Here is a 20,667-nt window from a genome sequence, read left to right on the forward strand (position 1 = left end):
TCCAGTCCAGGGAGAACCTGGCTTGGCAGTTCGTGCTGGACTGTACCCATGAGGCACAGGGTCAAGACTGATTTGCATATGGCTGGGTTCAAACTGGAACGGCATGGTGAGCAAAAAAAAGATGGATTTAGGCCCAGATCTCTCTACTGCGGTGAATGTATGACATTGTTCTGCATTGTGTCCATCAACTGTTGTTTTAAGGTCTCGCCTGACCCAGCGCAAGCGCTGGTCTGGCGAGACTTATTGAGAGGGCTCCAAAAACTGCTGCCAGGCCAGCCTAGAGCTACAGTGCATGTGCGCTTTGCATAGCCAATAGGTCCCGCTTTTGAGACCTTATAAGTATTTAGTTATGCAACTGTTGCATGGCTAAACACTTATAAGGTCCCAAAGGCGAGACCTATTGGCTATGCCAATGCTTGTTACATATTTAACTGTGTCATGATAGTTATTGTAGTTTAGTTGTTTCACCTACTAATGAGTTGCTGATAATAAAGGAAAGAAGCATGCACCATCCTATTCTCCGGTCATACAGTTGCCTAAGAAATCAATTTTTAAGCTCTGTAATTACACTTTCATGTGAACGAATTGTAAGACTTTCATATCCATTGTTAATGCGCAAAGATTACTGCATCTCGCGTCTGGCTGCTAAGCCATTTTCATGTTGTTTACTGAAGGAAGGCTGGTGTTCTATTACAACTCAGTAAATGAGCAGTGACCAAGCCAGTCTCACATATAAGAGGTATTGGCTTTGTCGATATTTTTTTAGCCATGTTGAACAGCAGCACAGCTGCTCCCTGGCATGGCTGAAAGTAAAACAAGCATTGGCATAGCCAATAGGTCTCGCCTTTGGGACCGTAAAAGTGTTTAGCCATGCAACACTTGATGTTGCACCAAGGATATTGTGCTGGATAACTAAATACTTATAAGGTCCCAAAGGCGAGACCTATTGGCTATGCCAATGCTTGTTTATTTGTGACTCCCACTGCGAGTCAATGAAATGTGACACAGGTTTGACTAATGACTGAAGTCATTTTATCGTGAAGAGTGACGTGGGTGCACGGAGCCCTAAGCCCCTGTAATCTCAGGGAAGAGGAAAGCTAAGGCTGCTGTGGAGGTAGGCGCCGCTGCAATGTTCCGTGATTCTGGGCAATTTTCTTCAAATTCACAAACAATTTTACTTCAGTTTACTGCGTTCTAGAAAGCAGTATCTATGGCATTACTTCAGGGCACACTCGTATGCGTGCCAGTGGTTCGCACTAGCACCAAGCTGGGAGAACACTAAAGAATCAAAACATATCAGTGTAACAGAATTATCTGTGCTCAAAGCAACAAGACTATCAGCTCAGTGGGCTAATGCAGGCACTGCGTGGAGGATCAAAAACACATGGGGGACGAGGGGCTGATACCACGGAGAGTGGAGGGAGAGAGTTTGACAACAAGGACAGTGGGAGGGCGGCCTACAGGAGAGGGACTGCAGAGGCATGCTGAAAAATAAATAAACAGTCCTCATTCTGCGATTCTCATGCACAAAAGAGTATCATAGTGTGCCCGGGTAACAACTTTCGCGCACCAGCTTCATTTCCCGGATGGCTGCTTAGTCTACTTTTTTAAGGCATTCCCCTTTATTTGCATATTCATGAGACTTCTTTAAGTGAAGTTTATTTGCATGCTATAATAGCAATGCAAAATTAGCTTCAGTAAAAGAACAGTTAATTTATTAATAACATTTGTAACATAGTGTAAAATGTTAACAGAACTCATCATTTATATACAGACTTCTTTTAATCTAATAAAATAAGTTGAAAAACATGCACTCTTGTCGAGTGCTTAAACACAAAGAAAAAAAGTTGGGCTTAAAAAAAAAAAAAAAAAAGGAACAATGAAATGACCTAAATAATGCATCCTTGCACCAGTGCAGGACTTAAGTGAACCGGGTACTCACAGTTATCAGACAGAGTTGTAATTAAAAAGGGACATTGAAATGGGTCTCTTTCAGGCCCTATTTTCATGTCCTTAACTTAACTGGCAAATAACACTGATTGATTTCTGAACAATGAATGTAAAAAATATTATGTAATCCAGGTCAGTGATTTAGTTTGTTTATATTTCACGTGTTACTTCATCTTGCATCTCCTAAACGTGTTAGCTATTTCCAGGTTAATGTATTCCTTTTCTGTACATGGAGTGTATTACTCTTAAATAGATCATACTTTGTACTGAGTCACCTCCTGGCATTATTAATGGCCACGACTGAGCGCTCGGGAGTTGTGGCTTAAGGTAGTGGAAATTTTTCACAGTCGGTCAGAAAGGTGTTCAGAATACATGGTCATCCAATTCTTGGCCTCCCTGCAGAGCAATGGTCATTTACTCCACTTTCGATTGTGATTCTGTGCAAATATGTATAATGGAGGTACAGAGTTGTAATAATATTGACAAGGCGAAAGTAAAAGAAAATGCAGTGCTTACATGTAAATTGGTGCTTTGTATGTTTGGGGGTGGTGACGTTAAGGATATGCAAGGAAGTGCAATCAGGAAAAAGTGAAAATAGAGTGCTGAAGAGGAAAGAGATAAGGTGTAAGATAGACAGATGGCCGATTTGTGGACAGAAAAAGGGTTAAATGTCTAACAGGAGTGACTGAGACACTGAAGACCACTGTCCCCTCCACAGGTTGCAGTTATGTTTAATTCATAGTTCCACAATTTCAAAATTGAAATATTATTTACAACAAAATCATTGTTATTACTCATTTATCTTAAACAGCAAGCAGCCATTGGCTAAGCCATTAGGTATGTGTTACGTATCTGGATGCAATAACAGAAAACTCAGAGAGAAACCAAAATACTGGTCACGCGGCACTCTATGGGAATCACAGACTTTTAGTTTACGTGTTTAAGCCACACCCTTAAATACATGGGCTATGCTCCTTTTAGCAATGCTGCTACTTTTTCCATCTCACTTAAAACTGCTCCAGGAGAGGGACAAAGAGAAAGGAAACCTACAGTAGCTCACCAATAAGAAAGCAAATAAGGGTGACAATGAAACCACCCAGTAGCAAGCAATTGGAGGTCTCCAAGCCTACTGTTAGAAAACAAAAGGTCTCAGAGAGACTGCACAATCGCGGTTTTGGCGAAACCTAACAACACCAAAAAACTTAATGGACTTATTGTTCTTGCGGATTAAATTAAGTTCTTCTGACAACAGGTTTTGTGGGTTTTCTGTTCTGGGGGCGGGTGAGTGTTGGTACTCACGCTGAATGCGCTTTAATGGAAGGGCGTTATATAAGAAGGCTCCTATTGATTGGGTCGGGCACCGGCAGCTTTCTTTCTGGAGGGAGCGAAGGTGTACTTTGAGATGTGGTTCTCCCAAAGAGGCTCACTTGAATGTGGTTGCCCTTCAGTGGCGGTGCGTCCATTAAGGGCGCTGGGGCGTTGCCCCACAAGCCGTCCGCACCGGCAGCTCCCTCGGCGTCGAGGGAGAATTTTCTGACAATCATGTCAGTCACAGTCAGCATGAGCTCGGACTGCCCACCCCCTTCAGAGTCTGAAGGGGGAGGGCGGTCCGACGTCATGCTGCTGAGTGACTGACATGCAGCAGACCAGGGGTGGTGCAGAGCGCACAGCAGGCAGCAGTGCGCATGCTGGGTGAAGGAGGCGAATTTTCGCTCCGTGCCCAGTCATGCGCACTACTGTCTGCTGTGGCTGGCGCATGCCCATTAGGAGAGCGAGGGTTGAGCAAAGGGTCAAACCTCTGTCTCCTAATGGGCAGGCGGGCGGTGAGTCACCCTGCTCTAAGCCAATGCTGGCGCTTCTGGAGCAGCGTCAGTATTGGCTTAGAGGGGTTGCCAACCAGTGCTGTTCCTTAGAAGAGGCGCCAACGGGACCCGGCCGAGAAGCAGAGGCGCAGCACGGACCTGGTCTGGTAAGCTTAGCTTTCTTTTTTAAATTGTAACCCCCCCCCCCCCCCCCCTTATGCGTAATTGCACTACACTTGAGCCATTGTTGTTGTGTGGTCTTTAGAAAGACGTTGCATTTAATTGTACGTTTTTCAAAGTAATTTTGAAGTCGTTGCTGCGGTAGTTTAGATTTGTAATTTTAAAGCTTAAGTACAAAGGTGAAGTCACCGATCTTAAAGTAATCGGGTCAAGACCATCAGGCATGGCAAGGAGTTGGAGTTGAGGTGTGCCCTACATATCCTGATGGTCCATCTCCAGGCTGATGGGCCTTCCTGAGTTAGAGTGGTGGGAGGAGTTTTCAAATACACCTGAATAGGGCTGTGCCTGGCCTCTCACAAGGCGTCCCCACCCCCTGGAGTGTGTCTGGAGCGAAGACCAGGCAGGATAAGAACTTGTGCACAACAAAGACGATCCTTTGAACAATGCCTACTTCAAAGGCCAAAAGGGGTATATTTCACCTAAAACCCCAGACTTTTAGAACACTTCTTGATTGAGGGCTCTGCCAAGAAGAGCTGAAGATCTGTCCGTAACAGTACTGCCCCTTTGCTGTGTGTTGCTGTGCTGGGTCTGCCTGCAGATGCTGCTTACGTCTGTGTGTAGTGAAAGAACTGGACTTTGCTTTTGAATCCTGCTTTTCAAAGCTTCTCCAAGGGCTTGAGTGTGCTTGCCTCCTGTTGGAAGTCTCAGGGTCATCAAAAACGTCATCTGCATCACCTGGACTCTATTGCTGGGAGTCATAACCTGCCAAGCCGTGCCAATTCCAGTTCTGAGCAATTGGCGGTGATTGCGTAGCTGCAACTTCAACAAAAGCATTCCAGAGACAGTCACCGAAGCCACAGCTGGCATCAACGCAGTGGTCACAACTCTTTGGGTGAGCGCAGCACCTAGCTCGACACAGCAGCCCTGGTCTCACAGACGTCACTTCTCACTGGCATCACCGCCTCGTCGCACCGACTTTGACAGCACTGCAGCATTGGTCTCACCGACGCCTAAGCGCCGTCACTGACTTCACTGCTTGCACCACCGCCATGGTCACCACCTCACCTCACCGCAACGCCCTCGACGCCCTCGACGCCACTGCAGGCTCGTGCTGCCAACGACGGTGTCATCGATGCCAGCGCTCCGCACCCACGCCACACTGCTACCTGCACCAAAGCCACGGACACCGCATCGTAAAGTGCACAACGCACCGCCAGCGACGACACCTCAGCCCTGGCACTGCCAACGTCAGTGGTCCTGACTTCAATCTCAGAGTTCGACCAGCAACACGTGACATCAAGGACTTCCCGACTTCTGCACTGATTTGCTCCACCATTGCCCGTGACGCCTCACCGCTGTCTTTCACCAGAAGGTCTCTGAGGCCTCTTCAACTCCAAGGTACTCTTTGTGGGTCCTCCCCAATGCTTTAGCTGGCCTGTGACTCCACTGAGGTCGGACTGAACTGTTGGATTTGTTGGTCACCACGCCGCAATAGCCCCGGTTGACGTTATCGACTTTAAGGATAAGTATTTTTGAGATAGTCTTAAGAAATTCATATCTTTGCTTGTGTATGTTGGAGTTTTGTCGTTTTGGTCTTGTATTGATTAGATAAATATTGGCTATTTTTCTAAACTAGTGTGGTGTCCATTTGTGGTGTTTTCACTGCGTTACTATATGTGTTTATGTACAAATGCTTTACATATTGCCTCTGAGATAAGCCTGACTGCTTGTGCCAAGCTACCAAGGGGGTGAGCAGGGGTTATTTTAGGTGTGTGATCCCCTTACCATAACTAGAGTGAAAGGTCACTACCTGAACAGGGTGAAAGCCACTGCCAACTAGAGACCCCCCACTTCTAACACCCATGAAGTTGTTAAAATAACTATACAAGCTGTCTAATATGGCCTAAAATATGCTTTAATAAGCGTGCCCCTAACAGTTATATTGACATTCCTTTGAAAACCAAATGAACCATTGTTGTTTTCATGTAGATTACCAAAGTATTATTCGTAGAATGAGTTGCTGTAGATACACATGCTTTGCATGCTCCTGCCATCTCGTGTTGGGCTTGGAAGTTTGCAAGTTGTGTTTTTTTCTCGATAACTCTTTTGAATCACGAGTAATCGTGACTCCTCCCTTAGCTAGCAATGTTCATGGTCATCAACTCCATGTTAAATTATTTTCATCCATTGGGTTCGGACGTGTTCCGACAGTGCTCAGTGTTCAGCGACTTTCAACTCTATTTCAGACCATATTGGTTGCTATAGACTCTGGTAGAACCAGAAGAAACTCGACTCAGCAATAGATCTTCGACTTTGCTTCATTCTTCAGACAGCGTTGAAAGGACATGGCCTCCTTTTGACTCCTCATTAACATGGCTTTGTGCCCTCCACCGAGCCCAACACCCTTTCCCTCGTCATCAAGAATGCATTTACGCACAGTAATGAAAAACGTACCTATGCTACTTGAAATTTCCATAGTCCAACCACTACTAGGTCTGCAATCCCTGCCTCTCCCCCCTACCTCAACAATACCACATGCAAGGCCTACCTCACCTTCTGGTCAAAGAAGACTCTTCAGTACTGACGCAAGCAGAGGTGGATGCAGCCTCAGGAGTCAGACAACACCCCCAACATCTTCAGGCAGAGGAAGAAGCTGGCACTTAAGGGAGACAGCACCTCCAGTCATCACCCATCCCCGAGGTTGCCTTCTCCTTTGCTCTTAAAAGGACGAAGAACAGGCCCGTGGTGCCTCACAGCCGAAGATAAAGACTTCAGCCGTGAGTGTGGTCCGACTGACTCAAGTTAGGCAGTTCAATGGCCCTGAGTTGAGGCAGACCACTGCCCCCGAGAGGCTTCGATCCTGATGCCTAGAAAACAGCCACCTGGACTACAACCATCTTTGGACCATAATAGGTGCTATCCAGAGGCTTCAGAGCAGACCGCGTTCCCTCTTCTGAGCACCGATACAGCTTGCATATCAATGCCAAAGATCCTACCCAAGCCTCAGGTCCCATCAAAGCGGAGAGGGCCTTCTGTGCCAACACTGAAACCCATATTGGCACCAAACCCACATAAACTTCTTCAGCTCCGGAAACTCGATCGTTGCCGAAAACACCTTCTACAGCCAGTTCCGAGAAGTATGAACAACCCATCCTCCAGCTACTACAGGAGGAGCTAGATGCATGGCAGATACGCCTATTCATCTATCCACACACAAGCAAGTTCACCACCAAACTTCCTCCAAAGCCAACAGAGATGAAAGAGGAAGCTCACCTACGAGGAGTAAATTGCTTTGGAGTATTCACTAGCTCCCAAGCACAAGAGACCTAAGGACAGGGGCACCAGCCCTCTTCCCATTGCTCCTTTTCCACCACCTCTTCCTCTTCCTCCTCCACCACCACTATTAGCTCTACCTCTTCCTCCACCACCACCTACCTCTCCTTTACCTTATTCAATAGAGAAAATCACCTCACTCTTCTTAGGGAGAAGGTAGCCCACTTCACCCTCTTGACCCCTATGACATACCTTATGGCCTACTGACAACCAGTGGGACAGCTACAATATCAACCCTCCGGGCGATACAGACCCAGATCTGTACCCAGCTAGGCCATCCCCCTAGATGATACTTCAGCATATCATGAAGTGATACAGTGGGCGGCCACATATCATAAGGTGGATATTCACATCCTCCAGGAGGACAACAAGTTACTGTTGTAGAGGCTGTCTAAGACCCAACGGGCAGTTCGGTTCTTACCTATGCTCAAGGGTATGCTCAAATCCATCACAGACACCTTTCAAGAGCATTTGAAGGCAAGGGTAATGACACCCCGGGTGGACAAAAAATGCAAGCCCTCTCCTAACAACACACAGAACATACATGGTGTCATACCTCCTGGTTGCCTGTGGGCCACAATACACATAAGTGCGCAAACACCGAGGTCACAGGAGATGCTCTATCTCCTGACAAGGAGAGTAACAAAATAGAGGCATTGGGCGAAAAGTATAGTGGTTCAGTCAGCCATCCCGAGGAGACCTCCATAGGTCTGCTCTCCCGATACGACAGAGTGCATTGGGTTCAGGTACAGGGCCTCCTTCCTCAGCAAGTCCCTGAGAAGTATAGAACAAGGATGGAGGAATTGGTGGTCAAAGGAGAGACCCTCTCCAATGGCGCCATCCATTGTGCCCCGGATGCCACCAACACTGCGGCTGAGGGGTTAACCAGCATCCTTTTAAGACACCATGCCTATCTCTGTGTCTCCAGTTTTAAACCGGCGATTCAACATCTGTTTACCCTGCCCTTTCGATGATAAACACGTCTTTGACCTGCAGATTGATCACATGCTGGAAATACTTAAAAAGGACACAGATGCTGCCAAGGCCATGAATGCCCTTATAAAATCCACCACTAGGGCTACCTTTTGTTTGCTGTAATACAGGGCAAGTAGCCAGACCAGCTTTCCAGACCCTCCCTCCTCCTATCAGAGGCAGCAGCAGGCCTACCACCAGCAGATATCACGGGGCTACTCCGGGGGACCATACAGACGCAACAATAACTGCCATGGACAGGGGCAAAGGAGGCTCGAGGAAAGGGTCCTCCACCTCCAAACAGTGACTCCCCCACCACTTCTCACACAACACCTTTCAGGCGAAGGCTTCAGGATTTCCTTCCCCGCTGACAGGAAATCACATCACACAAGTGGGTGTTAACAGTAGTTCAGCACAGCTATTGCTTGAACTTTTCACTTCCTCACCCAGTATTCCTCCCTTCACCAAGTGCCTAGCAGAAGTCTTTGCCCACTTAAGGAGAGGAGGCATCCATGTTTTCTCCTGTCTTGACGATTGTCTGATCAAAAGTGCAAGCAGCAAACCGTGCCTAAAGCCCACACAGGCGACCATTTCTCTTCTCCCCATAAACTCCCACCTGCAACCCCACCAGATCAAACCCTTACTAGGAGCGATGCAGAACTCCCCTCATAATCAAAACTGTGATGTGCTTGTAGGGTATGATAGCTTTGTACATCGCTATCATGCCCCAAAGCCCAGTTGCACCTGCGCCCATTGCAGTATTGACTTTTCATAATAATGGTCACGAGCGGAGTGTCAGATGTACAATATAATGTTGGTAAAGGCCAGGGCCCATTAGTCTCTGCAGTGGAGTCACAACAATAACTTGTTGTGAGCAGGCCTTAGACCCCGTTTCACAAGTCACCATTACCACAAGGCCTCTCAAGCTGGGCATGGTGCTCATCTCAATTAGAAGGCAGAGTACGTGGACTCCCCAGCAGCAGTGCCACTACATTAGTTAGTTTGAGCTTCTTGCGATCCCCCTAGTCCTTGTGAAGACAGACAACATGACCGCCATGTACTACTTACAAAAACAGAGGGCACAACTCACTCTCCCTTTCCCTGCTGGCTCAGACAGTCCAGTGATTGGGCACTGCATCGTCAAATTCACTTGATGGCGGAGTACCTTCCAAGAGTGGATGGCGACAGGTGGACCAGCTAAGTAGGACGCATCAACAAGTCAACGGGTGGGAGCTCCACCCACAGGTCCTGCACCAGTACTTCCGGTGCTGGGTCACTTCAGACTTAATCCTGCTTGCCACCCATGAGAGCTCAAAATGCCCAAACTTTGCCACCAAGTACCCATACCCATGGTCCATTGCAATGCACTATGGTTCAGCTGGTTAGAGGTCTTTGCTTACGCTCTTCAGCCTCTCCTGCTCCTTCCATTGGTGATGCTAAATATGCAGCAAACAATGCAAACCCTCATTCTAGTGGTCCCCCACCTGGTCCAGGCAGCCCTAGCATTTGGCTCAACTAGAGATGTCCATCAGGTCTGACTAGAGTTCTCCAACAAGCTAGAACTTCTCACCAGGAATCAAGGACAAACAAGGCACCCAGATCCCAAGCAGTTCAATCTAGCTAACTGGAACCAGAGGTCTTAGAATGTCGTTCCCTGGGCTTTCCCCAATAATACAAGGGCATCTTGTGGGAGTCCCATATACGAGCCACACGGATATGCTGTGCAGCAAACTGGAAAATATTTGTTTACTGCATCACTATGTAGCACGATCCTCTAAAACCTGCAATCCAAGATATTTTTTACTATCTGCTCCACTTCAAGAAGTCCGGTCTAGCCCACACCTCTGCTTGGCTTAGTTTAGTAGCTGTAGCCGCATACATGCAAAACTCAGAGAATTCTTCCTTTTCCGCATACCTGTAATCAAGGCATTCGTGGAAAGCCTCAAATCATTCCGCCCAGATTTCTGACCGCACCAGTGTGGCACCTTAATGTTCTCCTGACCTGGCTCATGTGTCCCCCATTTGAGCACTTACATTCTTATTTGCTCTAGTACCTCTCATGGATGGCAGTCTTCATGGTTGTGTTAACTTCTTTACGTTGCATTTGTGTGCTGCAAGCCCTCACGCTGCAAGAATATTTCTTCCCAATTCACAAGGACAGGACCGTGCTTGGGACAAACCATAAGTTCCTTCTTCAGGTGGTTTCCCCCCTTCCATCTCAACCAGTCCATAGAGCTCCCAGCCTTCTTTCCCCAACCAAGCTCAGTTTCAGAGAGAGTGCTTCATACCCTTGGCATAAATATCGCACTCCTGTACTACATAGACAGAACTAAACCTTTTTGCAAGGCTGACCAACTTTTCATGGTCTTTGCTAAGACTCACAAGGGGCAACCTATATCTAATGCAGAAATGGTTATGCTAATAGTTAAGTGTATCCAGACTTGATAACAGAAACTCAAGATAGCCCTCCCCGTTACCCCTAGGGCTCTCTCTACTTGCAAGAAGGGTGCAACTATGGCCTTCTTAGGAAACCTTCTCCTAACCAACATATGTAAGGTGGCTACATGGGCAACCCCACACACTTCAACTACACATTACTGCGTGGTTGTTCTTGACAGACAACACACTATGGTTGGCTATACGGTGCTGAGGACCTTATTTCAGACATCTGTACGATACACATGCTAGCCACAACTTATAGGATGGTACTGCTTTACTGTCTTTACAGACTGCAGAGCATGTGTGTCTCCAGCAACACATGCTATGAACTGAAAATGCTTGTTACCCTAGAAGCATGTGTTCGTAGTGTGTAGCGCTATAGATTCACATGCTCCTGCCCTTCTTTCCTGATACGTGTGTCTCTGTTCACAGATTTCTTTTCTTTTTATTGGTGCAATACACTTGTTTTATATAGTGTTCACTCACTACTCCTTACTGCTCTCACGCGCTGTTGTGTAGTTCCCACTAATCCGTGGGAACTGTGTGCTTGTGGGCAACAAACTTTGGGTGAGGTGCCTAGACTGATTCCAAGCACCCTAGCAGTATGTTAGCCTAGAGACCAGCTAGCTTACAGTACCACCATAAGCCCCCCTAACCTGAACAGGGAGCAAATGGTTTCTAGCAACCACTGAACATGACAACCCTGACCCCTCCGGGATCGTGGTAACTGATCTAGAACCTTTTCACTCGTGCACTCTTTTTCTCAGAGAAGTATACAGAGAATACACACCAGGGCATTTTCAAAATATTTAAGGAACCAACGTTATTCTTGTATAGAATACATGTGCTGCGATAATCAGTAGACCGAAGCAGATGAAAGTGATTACAAGCACCAAAAGAGTAGATAGCAGATATAGTTCCACCATGGTGCTAAGACAGTGCACATATGCAGGCATATAATACAAGGTAGTAATCGGGCGTACTCCTAGTATGCAAACTCTACTCTGTGTAAGTCTAGAGTGTATGTAGGTGTCTAGCCAGAAATCCTCCCACGGATGATCCTACCCCATTAGCGGACGGGAAAGAATGTAGGACCCCGTCTTCATCATGAATTGGATATCCCTCACGTAGATGTCAGGCAGCTGCTTGCCAAAGCCTCAACACGCAGGACCTTTGATGTCAGCGGAAGTTTCTCCTCTGCCAACCCCCGGAAACCCTTCTTTATTTATAATAAAAAGCATCCATTGCAATGTACCCGCAGATTAGCGTTGTTATGGATATGTAGATAGCCCTGTCGCCCCATGGATGAAGATAGAATGACATTTGTACATTGTGCATAAATACCTTGTACTCTGTGTTCAAGGCATCATGATAATGTTGCGTGAAGCTAGATGAATAAGCAAAGCAGTTTCAAAGAAACAAATCCAACATTGTCATGCACGTGACTGCTCAGAGAAAAACAACTTGTAAATGTCTGAGTCCAACACTACATGTCAGGCGTATGTAGAACATGTCAATCTACAGAAGCACTGTTGCAAACAGATGCTTAAAGGTTAAGTAATATTTTCCTTATTAGATCTTGTTCGGAAGTTTTACGCTAAGACTTTCACCATCTTGATAGCTCAATATAGTTTTGTGAGGTCTACCAATAAGTTCTTTTGAACCAATTTTTAGAATACCCTTATAACATATGTTGTGGATAACTGTTTCTACTGACAATCAAGTCTGGAAGAAAAGTTAGTGAATTACTTTAACAACAGATTTTATTGAATTTTCACCGTACCAGAAGGGAAGAGCCCAGCAAGCAAAGTACAATTGGAATGTAGAATGAAAGGTCCTTAGGTACTGTATAACACCCACCCCAAAGGTCTGCAGAACATCAGACAGAGGGAAACACCCATCCCCCACCCCCCAAGTGCTCACCACACATATTTTGATAATATTATATGTACAAACCAATAGAATGCCCATCTACGGCTTTTTAGCACTGGTACTTTACACAGGTAAGTCATTCACCACCAGTCGTTCTATAGGGTCCCGGGTGGCTGTCTGCGACATTAGGGACAAATCTATAACTCTGTACTTGGCACGCCTGGACCAAATCTTCCCATGCTTCTGTGGGCACCCCCTCGCCTCGAAGACTGCAATCTCCGCTGACATGCACCTATCCAAGGCCTTTTTCCAGTTGGTTATACAAGGCGGGGACGTATCCTTCCAGTGCTGTGCTATGTCCCGCTTAGCCAGTGTGAGACCGAAAAACAGCAGGTGTCTTTTATACCTGTTCCCCCGATGTCTTCTGTGTGTGTAAGAGCGTTAATCTAGGGTCCGTCGGAACATCCCATGCCAACACCTGCCCCATGCAAGACAACACACCCGACCAGAAGAGCTGCAATTCTCCATAGCTCCACACCGTGTGCAGGAACGACCCCTCGTCTGCTTCACATCGGAGACAGACAGGAGACTGAATTGCCCCCATTTTCCAAAGGCAGAGACGTATGTAATATACCCTGTGCAGGTATTTAAATTGGATTAGCCTGTGTCTGGTAGAAACGGCGGCGTAGCGAGGGCTAGCCAGCACCTCAGCCCAATCATCGTCTTGTCAGAGTTGGCAGGTCTGCCGCCCGGGTTCGGTGAATAGTGGTCCTGGAGTGTGTAGTGGGAGTTTGGTAAATTTGCCGGATTTTGTGGGCCCCCAGATCTCACATCAGTAAGCGACCTTCCAGCGGATGGAACTCTAACTGCCGAATCAGAGGGGTCAGTGCGTGACGGAGCTGCAAATAGCGACGGAACTGTGATTTCTGAAGGTCAAAATCCGCCTGCAGTTTTTTAAAGGATTTGAGTGTGGTCCCCTGCATTATGTCCCCAAGTGTAGCTATACCGATATCATCCCATCTACGAAACCCCACCAACGACATGACAGGCCGAAGACACATTCCCTGCCAGAGGGGAGGGCCGCCGATCAGCGTACCCCACCAACCCATGGACCTAACTACCCGTCTCCATATCTGAATAACTACTCGGCAGGCCGGGGGAAGCGCTTTCAGGGAGGAGCTACTGATTAGGAAATGGAGCGGTACCCTCCATGGCCGACCAATCCACGGCGTAGGCCGGATCTGTCTGAGAACCAGACCACCACTCGTTGACCACCAGGAGATCCGAAGCCAAATAGTACACACGGTCATCTCTTGCTGCGGTGCCCCCACAGTACATGGACTGTATGCAGGTTGCGAGCGCCACGCAAATCGCGCCCCCTTGCCAGAGGAATCTATTCAGGAGAGCATTCATTTGGAGAAACCACGACTGGGGGGATAGGGTGCGGGTAGTTCTGGAGCCGGTAGAGTAAGCCCGGCAGAGACACCATTTTAAAAATTGTGGACCTACCAATTTTAAAAACTGTGGATCTACCATGTAACGATAGAGGCAGTTGAGACCAGATAGTCATCTTATCCCGGACGGCAGGGAGCAATTCGGCGTGTTGCCGGTCAGGAGGCAAAATGTGCTGCTCAAAGGCTCCATGTAGCGCCCCAAGCATATGTGGGCGCAGAAACTCACATGGGAGCCCGCTCTGGCCCAGAGCACGGCCCGGATGCATATTGTACGCCGCCTGTACTTCGTCTAGGGTGATTGGTTTATCCAGTTCGTCACGCATATCAGGCAAACGGAGAGGGGGAATATCCGTGAAAAAGTCATCTATAAGGGGCTCGGCTATTACCTCACGCTCCTCATATAGAGCTGCGAAGAAACCGGCAAACGCTCGGACCACAGCCTTGTGGGAGGTACACATACTGCCGTCTGGGGACTTCAGGAGGGGAACTTGCCTCGGGGACATCCGGACCTGACATAGCCTATTTTTTGGTAAACAAATTTTATTGATTTGTAATAGAACAGTGATAACCGCCCTCAGGGTGTTGCAGAAGACAAGCTATACAGCTCAAGTTTCAATATAATGGGATATAAAGTGCAAAATGGTCCATCAAATACAAATATCAGCCCATCTGTTGGGGGAGCATAAGAATGCACATCTTAATCTAACACCCACCCACCATTCAAGGTCCTGTGAAGCTTGCTAGCGCATTCCATGTGTTCGAGATCCCACTGGTCGTCCCTGCAGGAATGATAATCAGTAACCCCCCTCCCAACTTCACCCCAACTCCCTCCGCACCCCCTCCCACCCCACCCCCCAGGCATGTCGCTAATGCAGTCAATCATCCATGGTCGGTCATTGCTCAGTTCGGAACTGACCTAGCCTATGAAGCATCTGACTGGACTTGTCGCCCCATTGATAAATCCTGTATTGGGTCGCCAACCACACCTCTTTGGCACGGTCAGTATGCTACTGATGGAGCTGCTGTTGGACATGTAGGAGATTTCGGTGGGTACCAGAGTCGGAGCCCTCTACCAGTTGGGCCTGCAGGCGGACCTGACGATCCTCGAATTCCCTCACCTGCGCCAACCGCCGCCGTTTTTCCCCGGAGCGATAACTGATGTCCGCCCCCCTAATCGTGGGCTTAAGGGCCTCCCAGAGGGTGACCTGGGTCAGAGACGTACCCACGTTAAAACTGAGGTAGTCCGTGATCGCGAGATGGAGCATCTCCTGATAGTCAACGCCGCGGAGAAGCCATGGGGACATGCGCCACCGATAAGGATCTCGATGAGTCTGCAGGCGCAACTTGAGTTGGATCGGTGAATGGTCGGAGAGGCCTCTAGGCATGATGGATGTGTGTGCCACTCGGTTTATGTAGCTATGTTGGAGGAACAGATAATCTAAGCGCGAGAGGGTAGGATGAACAGACGATGCATTAGTGAACCCTGCCTCAGAGGGGTGAAATGCCCGCCAAGAGTCCGTCCAGCCCAGTGTATGTGCCAGTACATGCAGTTTGAATCGGGGGTGGGGGTGTATCAGGTGGTTGTGCACGCCATCTGTCAAGAGGGGTTATGTCATTCCAATCTCCGCCTAGAATCGTCAAGCCACTTGGAAGGTCCCCCCAAAGCTGTGTAAGTTTATCTACGAACGTCTGGCCTAACGGTGGAGGGTCATATATACTCCCAAGCATGATCTGTTCGCCGGCCATAGTGCCGGAGATGATCGTGAAGAGCCCGCCTGGATCTAACCAATGTTGTGTTACCTGAAACGGCACCCGGCGGTGAATAAGTATCGCCGTGCCGCGAGCACCCCTCGCAAAGCTGTAGTGGTACACTGTGGCAAACCCATATCGGGACAGACAGGGAGCTTTAGTGCCCAGAAGGTGAGTCTCCTGCAATAGTAGGATGTCAGCCGAATAATGCTTTGCTAAGCGAAGCGCTGCCCCCCGTTTGATTTTGTTTAGCAGTCCCCGCACATTCCATTCCAGAATATTGAGTTCTCCTAATGGAGATTTACCGGAGTCATCCCTAATCTTTATAGTGTGCAATAAACGAAGGTGCATTAGTGACGTAGCATGGAGTTGTGTGTCTGGTGTGCAGAACAAAAAACAACAACCTGAAATCCAGCCTGACCCCCCTCCCCCCCCCACTCCCTCCACCCCCATACTTCCAATAACGAGGAGTATCTGTCGCGGTGGAATCCTGACCCAGGCCCGCAACATGATGGCCCAAGCAGTTCTCTCAATGGATTCCCCCCCCCCAACATTACCCAGAACGTCCTGGGTGGACATCGTCCGATACCCCTCAGAGCAGGTGAAGAAGACCCCAGCACTCCAGGATCTGATGCTACCCACCATGGAACACCCGCTTCAAGACAGTGCTTTGTGCGAAAGGAAGGATAGAATATGCCCTTTAGCAAGGACATTCCCTGATTGACCCTGGGCACGCCAATTGGAACAGGATCTGTGGCGCCTTGCTGTAGCGTCTCGGTCTTGCGGGCACTCCGGTGGGATCCTTGCGAAGAGTCTGAATCAAGCTGCGGCGGCGAGTGCGGCTTAAGATTAGGTATCTCATCAGTCCAAGCGAAGACCTCCTCCGGGGAGTCAAAGAAAAGAGTCTTGGCATTATTTATCACCTTCATCCGCGCGGGGAACATTAGCGAATAGGATAAGTTCAGCTTCCGAAGTTGCTGCTTGGCCGCAAACAAAGGACTGACGCTGCTGCTGCACCAGCCGGGTGTACTCTGGGAAGACCATGATAGGATGAGAGTCGAAAGTCACTTTGTTCTTGTGAAGCCGGGCATAGCGGAAGATCGCATCACGGCCGGGGTAGTTGAGAAGCCGGGCAATCACTGGCCTCGGACGCTCTCTGGGAGGAGGCTTCTTAGTCAGAGTCCGGTGGGCCCTCTCGACCACGAAACATGAAGACATGGCCTCGGGCGGCAGCAACGCCCTAAACCACCAATAGAGGAAATTATCCATAGAAGCACCTTCACAGCCCTCCGGGAAGCCCAATAGGCGGATGTTATTGCGCCGGGCCCTCCCTTCTGCATCTTTGACCCGTGACGCCAGCTCCCGTGAGACCGTGGTGAGCCTGTCCACTTGCTTCTGGAGGGTGGATATAGTGTCCTCCACTGTGGACACCCTGGTCTCCGCTTCAGTGATCCGGTCAACTGCCTTACGGAGGTCCGATCTGGGCCTCAAGTGCAGTCCGTGACTGATTGATCGTCGCGAGCAACTTCGCAGTGTCGGAGGACAGGCCCTCTACACCCTCCTTCCCAGTAGGAGCGGTGGTATAATGATCCATGGTGTACTGTTTGGGGGTCGCCACGCCGTGTTTGTCCTTACCCATCGTGGAATGGAGGAGCAGACCGAGGGGCCAGCCCCGAGGCTCGCAGCAGGTGAGTGTGAGAGGGTGGGACTCCATGGGAGGGCGGCGGACTTCAGCGAGGGGCCGCGCAGCACTGGGACCGGCCCTGGAGAGTATACCCAGCCCTGCAGATGAAAGTTAGTGAATTACAAGGTCCCAAAATTATTTTATGTAGACCAGAGGATTTAATTGTAAACTTTCTTCCCGCAACCTACTACTGCAGCCGAAACAACATTCCATTATTTGAATTTTAACAGTTTATTGCAGTTCTGTCAACAGCAAAAAACAGGATTTCCATCAAAGAGATAACCTATTTGTGGCCTATGACCACTTGAATAAAGGTAATTTCTTAACTAAACCAACTTGAACTATTTAGATTTTCTCTTTCATTAACTTGACCCAATAAATGATGGGCAGATCTCTTTCGCCCATCCCAGGAGAAGTATGGCTTGTGCAACGGCTCTGTTTTCAGCAATATCTTTGAACTAAATCTTCAAAGCAGCAACGTGGAGGACAACTCACTCTTTAGCTAAGCATTACTGACTGCACAGGCTCTCCAAACCATAGGGGAATCTGCAGTAGGACAAGAAGTACTCTGGAAACTTTTTTGACAAGATGAGCCTCATTGTCTTTCCTACTGGTACTTTATTATTACTCTTATTATTGCTTAGTTAATCTTAATTCAAGCAAGTGAATGGATCTATGGGCGATCCAATGCTGTAGAAGAAAAAAGTTACTTGCCTCTAACTACAGTTCTCCAGCATTTGTATCTTTAATAGATTTGCAGGCAGCCTGCTCTTGATTCCTTGTTACCTTCTGATGAGGCTTAAGGGTATATACACTGCTAGAATCTCAAATATCTACCAGATGTGTCTAGGAGTGCCAGAGCTCTGTGTCCTATCACCTCAATGGCCAGAGTTCGTCACCCAATGCTGTTGGCTAGTGGTATGTAGTCCATGGCTTTTCTCAATGTTATTGAGTGACTGCACACACTGCTATTTTAGCATAGGAAACTAATTCAAGCATGTGTATCTGTGAATGATTTCAGTGCTCTAGAACCGTAGTTACAGGTAAGTACATTTTTTGTTATACATCCTTATTCAGTTAAGGCTGTTCAGCACCAATATGGTATATTTGGTCTTTCTAAGAGATTTGTTTGGTTAGCTCTGCTGTCTGAACTGTAAGTTGCCTCTGCCACCCATGAAGTTCATTAATATTCTTTTTTTAATTATCCCTTTATTTGTATAGAGGAAGTATATACGGAATGTAATAGTAAATACCAGTTTGCTGGGCAAGGTTTTAATAAGTATGTAACCAAATTATTTTCTTCTTTTTGCCTTCCAAACAGAGAGATCTTCTTTAATACAATTGCAAGTCATCTCCTACGTGCCAAAGTGCTGGAGTTGATGTTTGACAACAGCTGCGAACCGCCACCTCCAAAAAGCTGCTTTCTCTCTAGAACCAAGATCCTGTATTTCCTTAAGCATTCCACTCTTCTCTTAGATGATCAGGTAAGGATTTGCTAGACTTTCACTAAGGTATGTTGATCAAACACGCCCATTTTTGGTAGACTGCAACGCCAATTAGTGGGTGGACTTTGCATTACATTGACTGCTGACTTCTCTTTTCCTCTCTCATACTTAGGGTGGACAAGGAGAATTGCAAAGGTGGGATGAAATGCTTTACCACTTGTTTTTGCTATTCATCAGTTATGAAAACATTCGGTTAGGTAAGTTTTCCCTGTTCTGTGTGTGAAGTAGCCACTTTGTCTTCACGCGGAAACTCTAAACTTGTACTAGTACTTTCAGGTGATTCATTTACAGTGCTCCATTATGCAAGCTCCCCATTTGTGTATTTTAATTTCATACACAAATTAACTATTTGACATGTTTAGTGGGTCAGTGCCAAGGCATCAACTTCAAGTGTAACCTCTTCACAAAGCATTTGCTTTGAGAGCTTTCACACACTTGAGAGAAGATAATGCCGCCACCATTGCAGCACAATAAAAGTCTAGCAAACGAACAGCATAAAACACATTTTCATTCCCCAAGAGGATATAGGGCATCTTTCAGAAGAATTAATTCATCTTTAATAGTTTGACGCTGTGTTAAACCGCCATCGCATCTGAAGCATATGGCTGTTTTATCAGTGGATGTACCACATCCGAGACCGCGGCCCAAATGCTGGTTTGTGTTGAAGCACTGGTACACTCGTCAACGGTCAAACACTAGATCAAGTTCATACACACATCAGTGTACTATGGACCAGGATACACTCTCAGATTGTGATCTGTATTCTCAAAGTGACTAAAATAAATTCCCACCCACATAGTTTCCCAGATAGCTTCATATCATTTCATGATATTTCTAGTGGCCCCACATTGCTAAAGGACTAACCCTCTATCATTTTTTTTTTTAGACTTTACTGCCTTTAAAGACTCAAAAGGTGCAACTGAAGGTACTAGGCATTTTCTTCCCATCATGGAGATAATTCTTAGACTGACTTTAGTCAAATCTGGTAACCTGTGTGTACCCATTCGCTATATGTTTGAGCTTGTATCTAGAATTATGAGAACGAATGATGTAATATGATGTTGGTGTGTGATGCAGAGTGGGTAGCTCGGAGAACACAGATGGAGTAAGGATGGAGTCCTGGCAGGACCTACTGTTACGTAAGGGCCTATCATGAAGAAAGAAATTAGCTTCTACCACAGTGGCTTTAGACTCTTGTATGAAGACTCTACCTTCCAACCTAACCATATTGCCAATGAGTTGTTAAGGACCTCTGTATAGGGGAGGAGGTCTATTGTGAAAAAGATGGCGGCCTTGTGACTATGGAGGAATATATGGGGGGCGTCCAACCTCAAATCCACTGTCAAGTGGTGTCATCTCAAGCTACTTGGCAGGGGATTTCCTAGTGGAGAGGGTAGGCAGGGTCTGGCAAGAATGATGAGCCAGCTGAGGGAGTGATAAACTGCGGAGATGTGCCTCACTGAATAGTCCTAAGCTAAAAAAAACAATGGTATTGAGACAGTGTTAATGCACCATAGAGTTTCATACAGTAATACCTCCAGATATGTGTTGGCGTGGAAGTACCCTGTTTATGTAGGTTGCATGGGGGAGTACCCCATGGCATATGATGTTGTGGAAGTGTAGTACTCTTTCGTGAGAGGTTGCATGGGGGAGTATGCCATGGTGTGCTAAGGTGGGTAAGAGTAATACCATTTTCTGAGACGCTGCATTGCAGTGGGGTTTACCCC

The 20,667-nt window shown here is 47.4% G+C and overlaps 1 protein-coding gene across 2 annotated transcripts in view; it reads left to right on the top strand.

The window, feature by feature from the left end:
* Positions 1-20,667, top strand: part of SIMC1 (SUMO interacting motifs containing 1) — a 345,516-nt gene that overhangs the window by 255,348 nt on the left and 69,501 nt on the right. Inside the window, exons 8-10 of one of the 2 annotated variants that reach the window (XM_085618267.1) lie at positions 18,757-18,919; positions 19,053-19,137; positions 19,827-19,865. In XM_085618267.1, the coding sequence (XP_085474393.1) occupies positions 18,757-18,919; positions 19,053-19,137; positions 19,827-19,865 (287 nt within the window). The remainder of the gene's footprint in view (positions 1-18,756; positions 18,920-19,052; positions 19,138-19,826; positions 19,866-20,667) is intronic. The other variant, XM_085618268.1, reaches the window with a different exon arrangement.

Source organism: Triturus cristatus, chromosome 7, assembly GCF_964204655.1.
Source record: "Triturus cristatus chromosome 7, aTriCri1.1, whole genome shotgun sequence".
Lineage (NCBI taxonomy): Eukaryota > Metazoa > Chordata > Amphibia > Caudata > Salamandridae > Triturus > Triturus cristatus.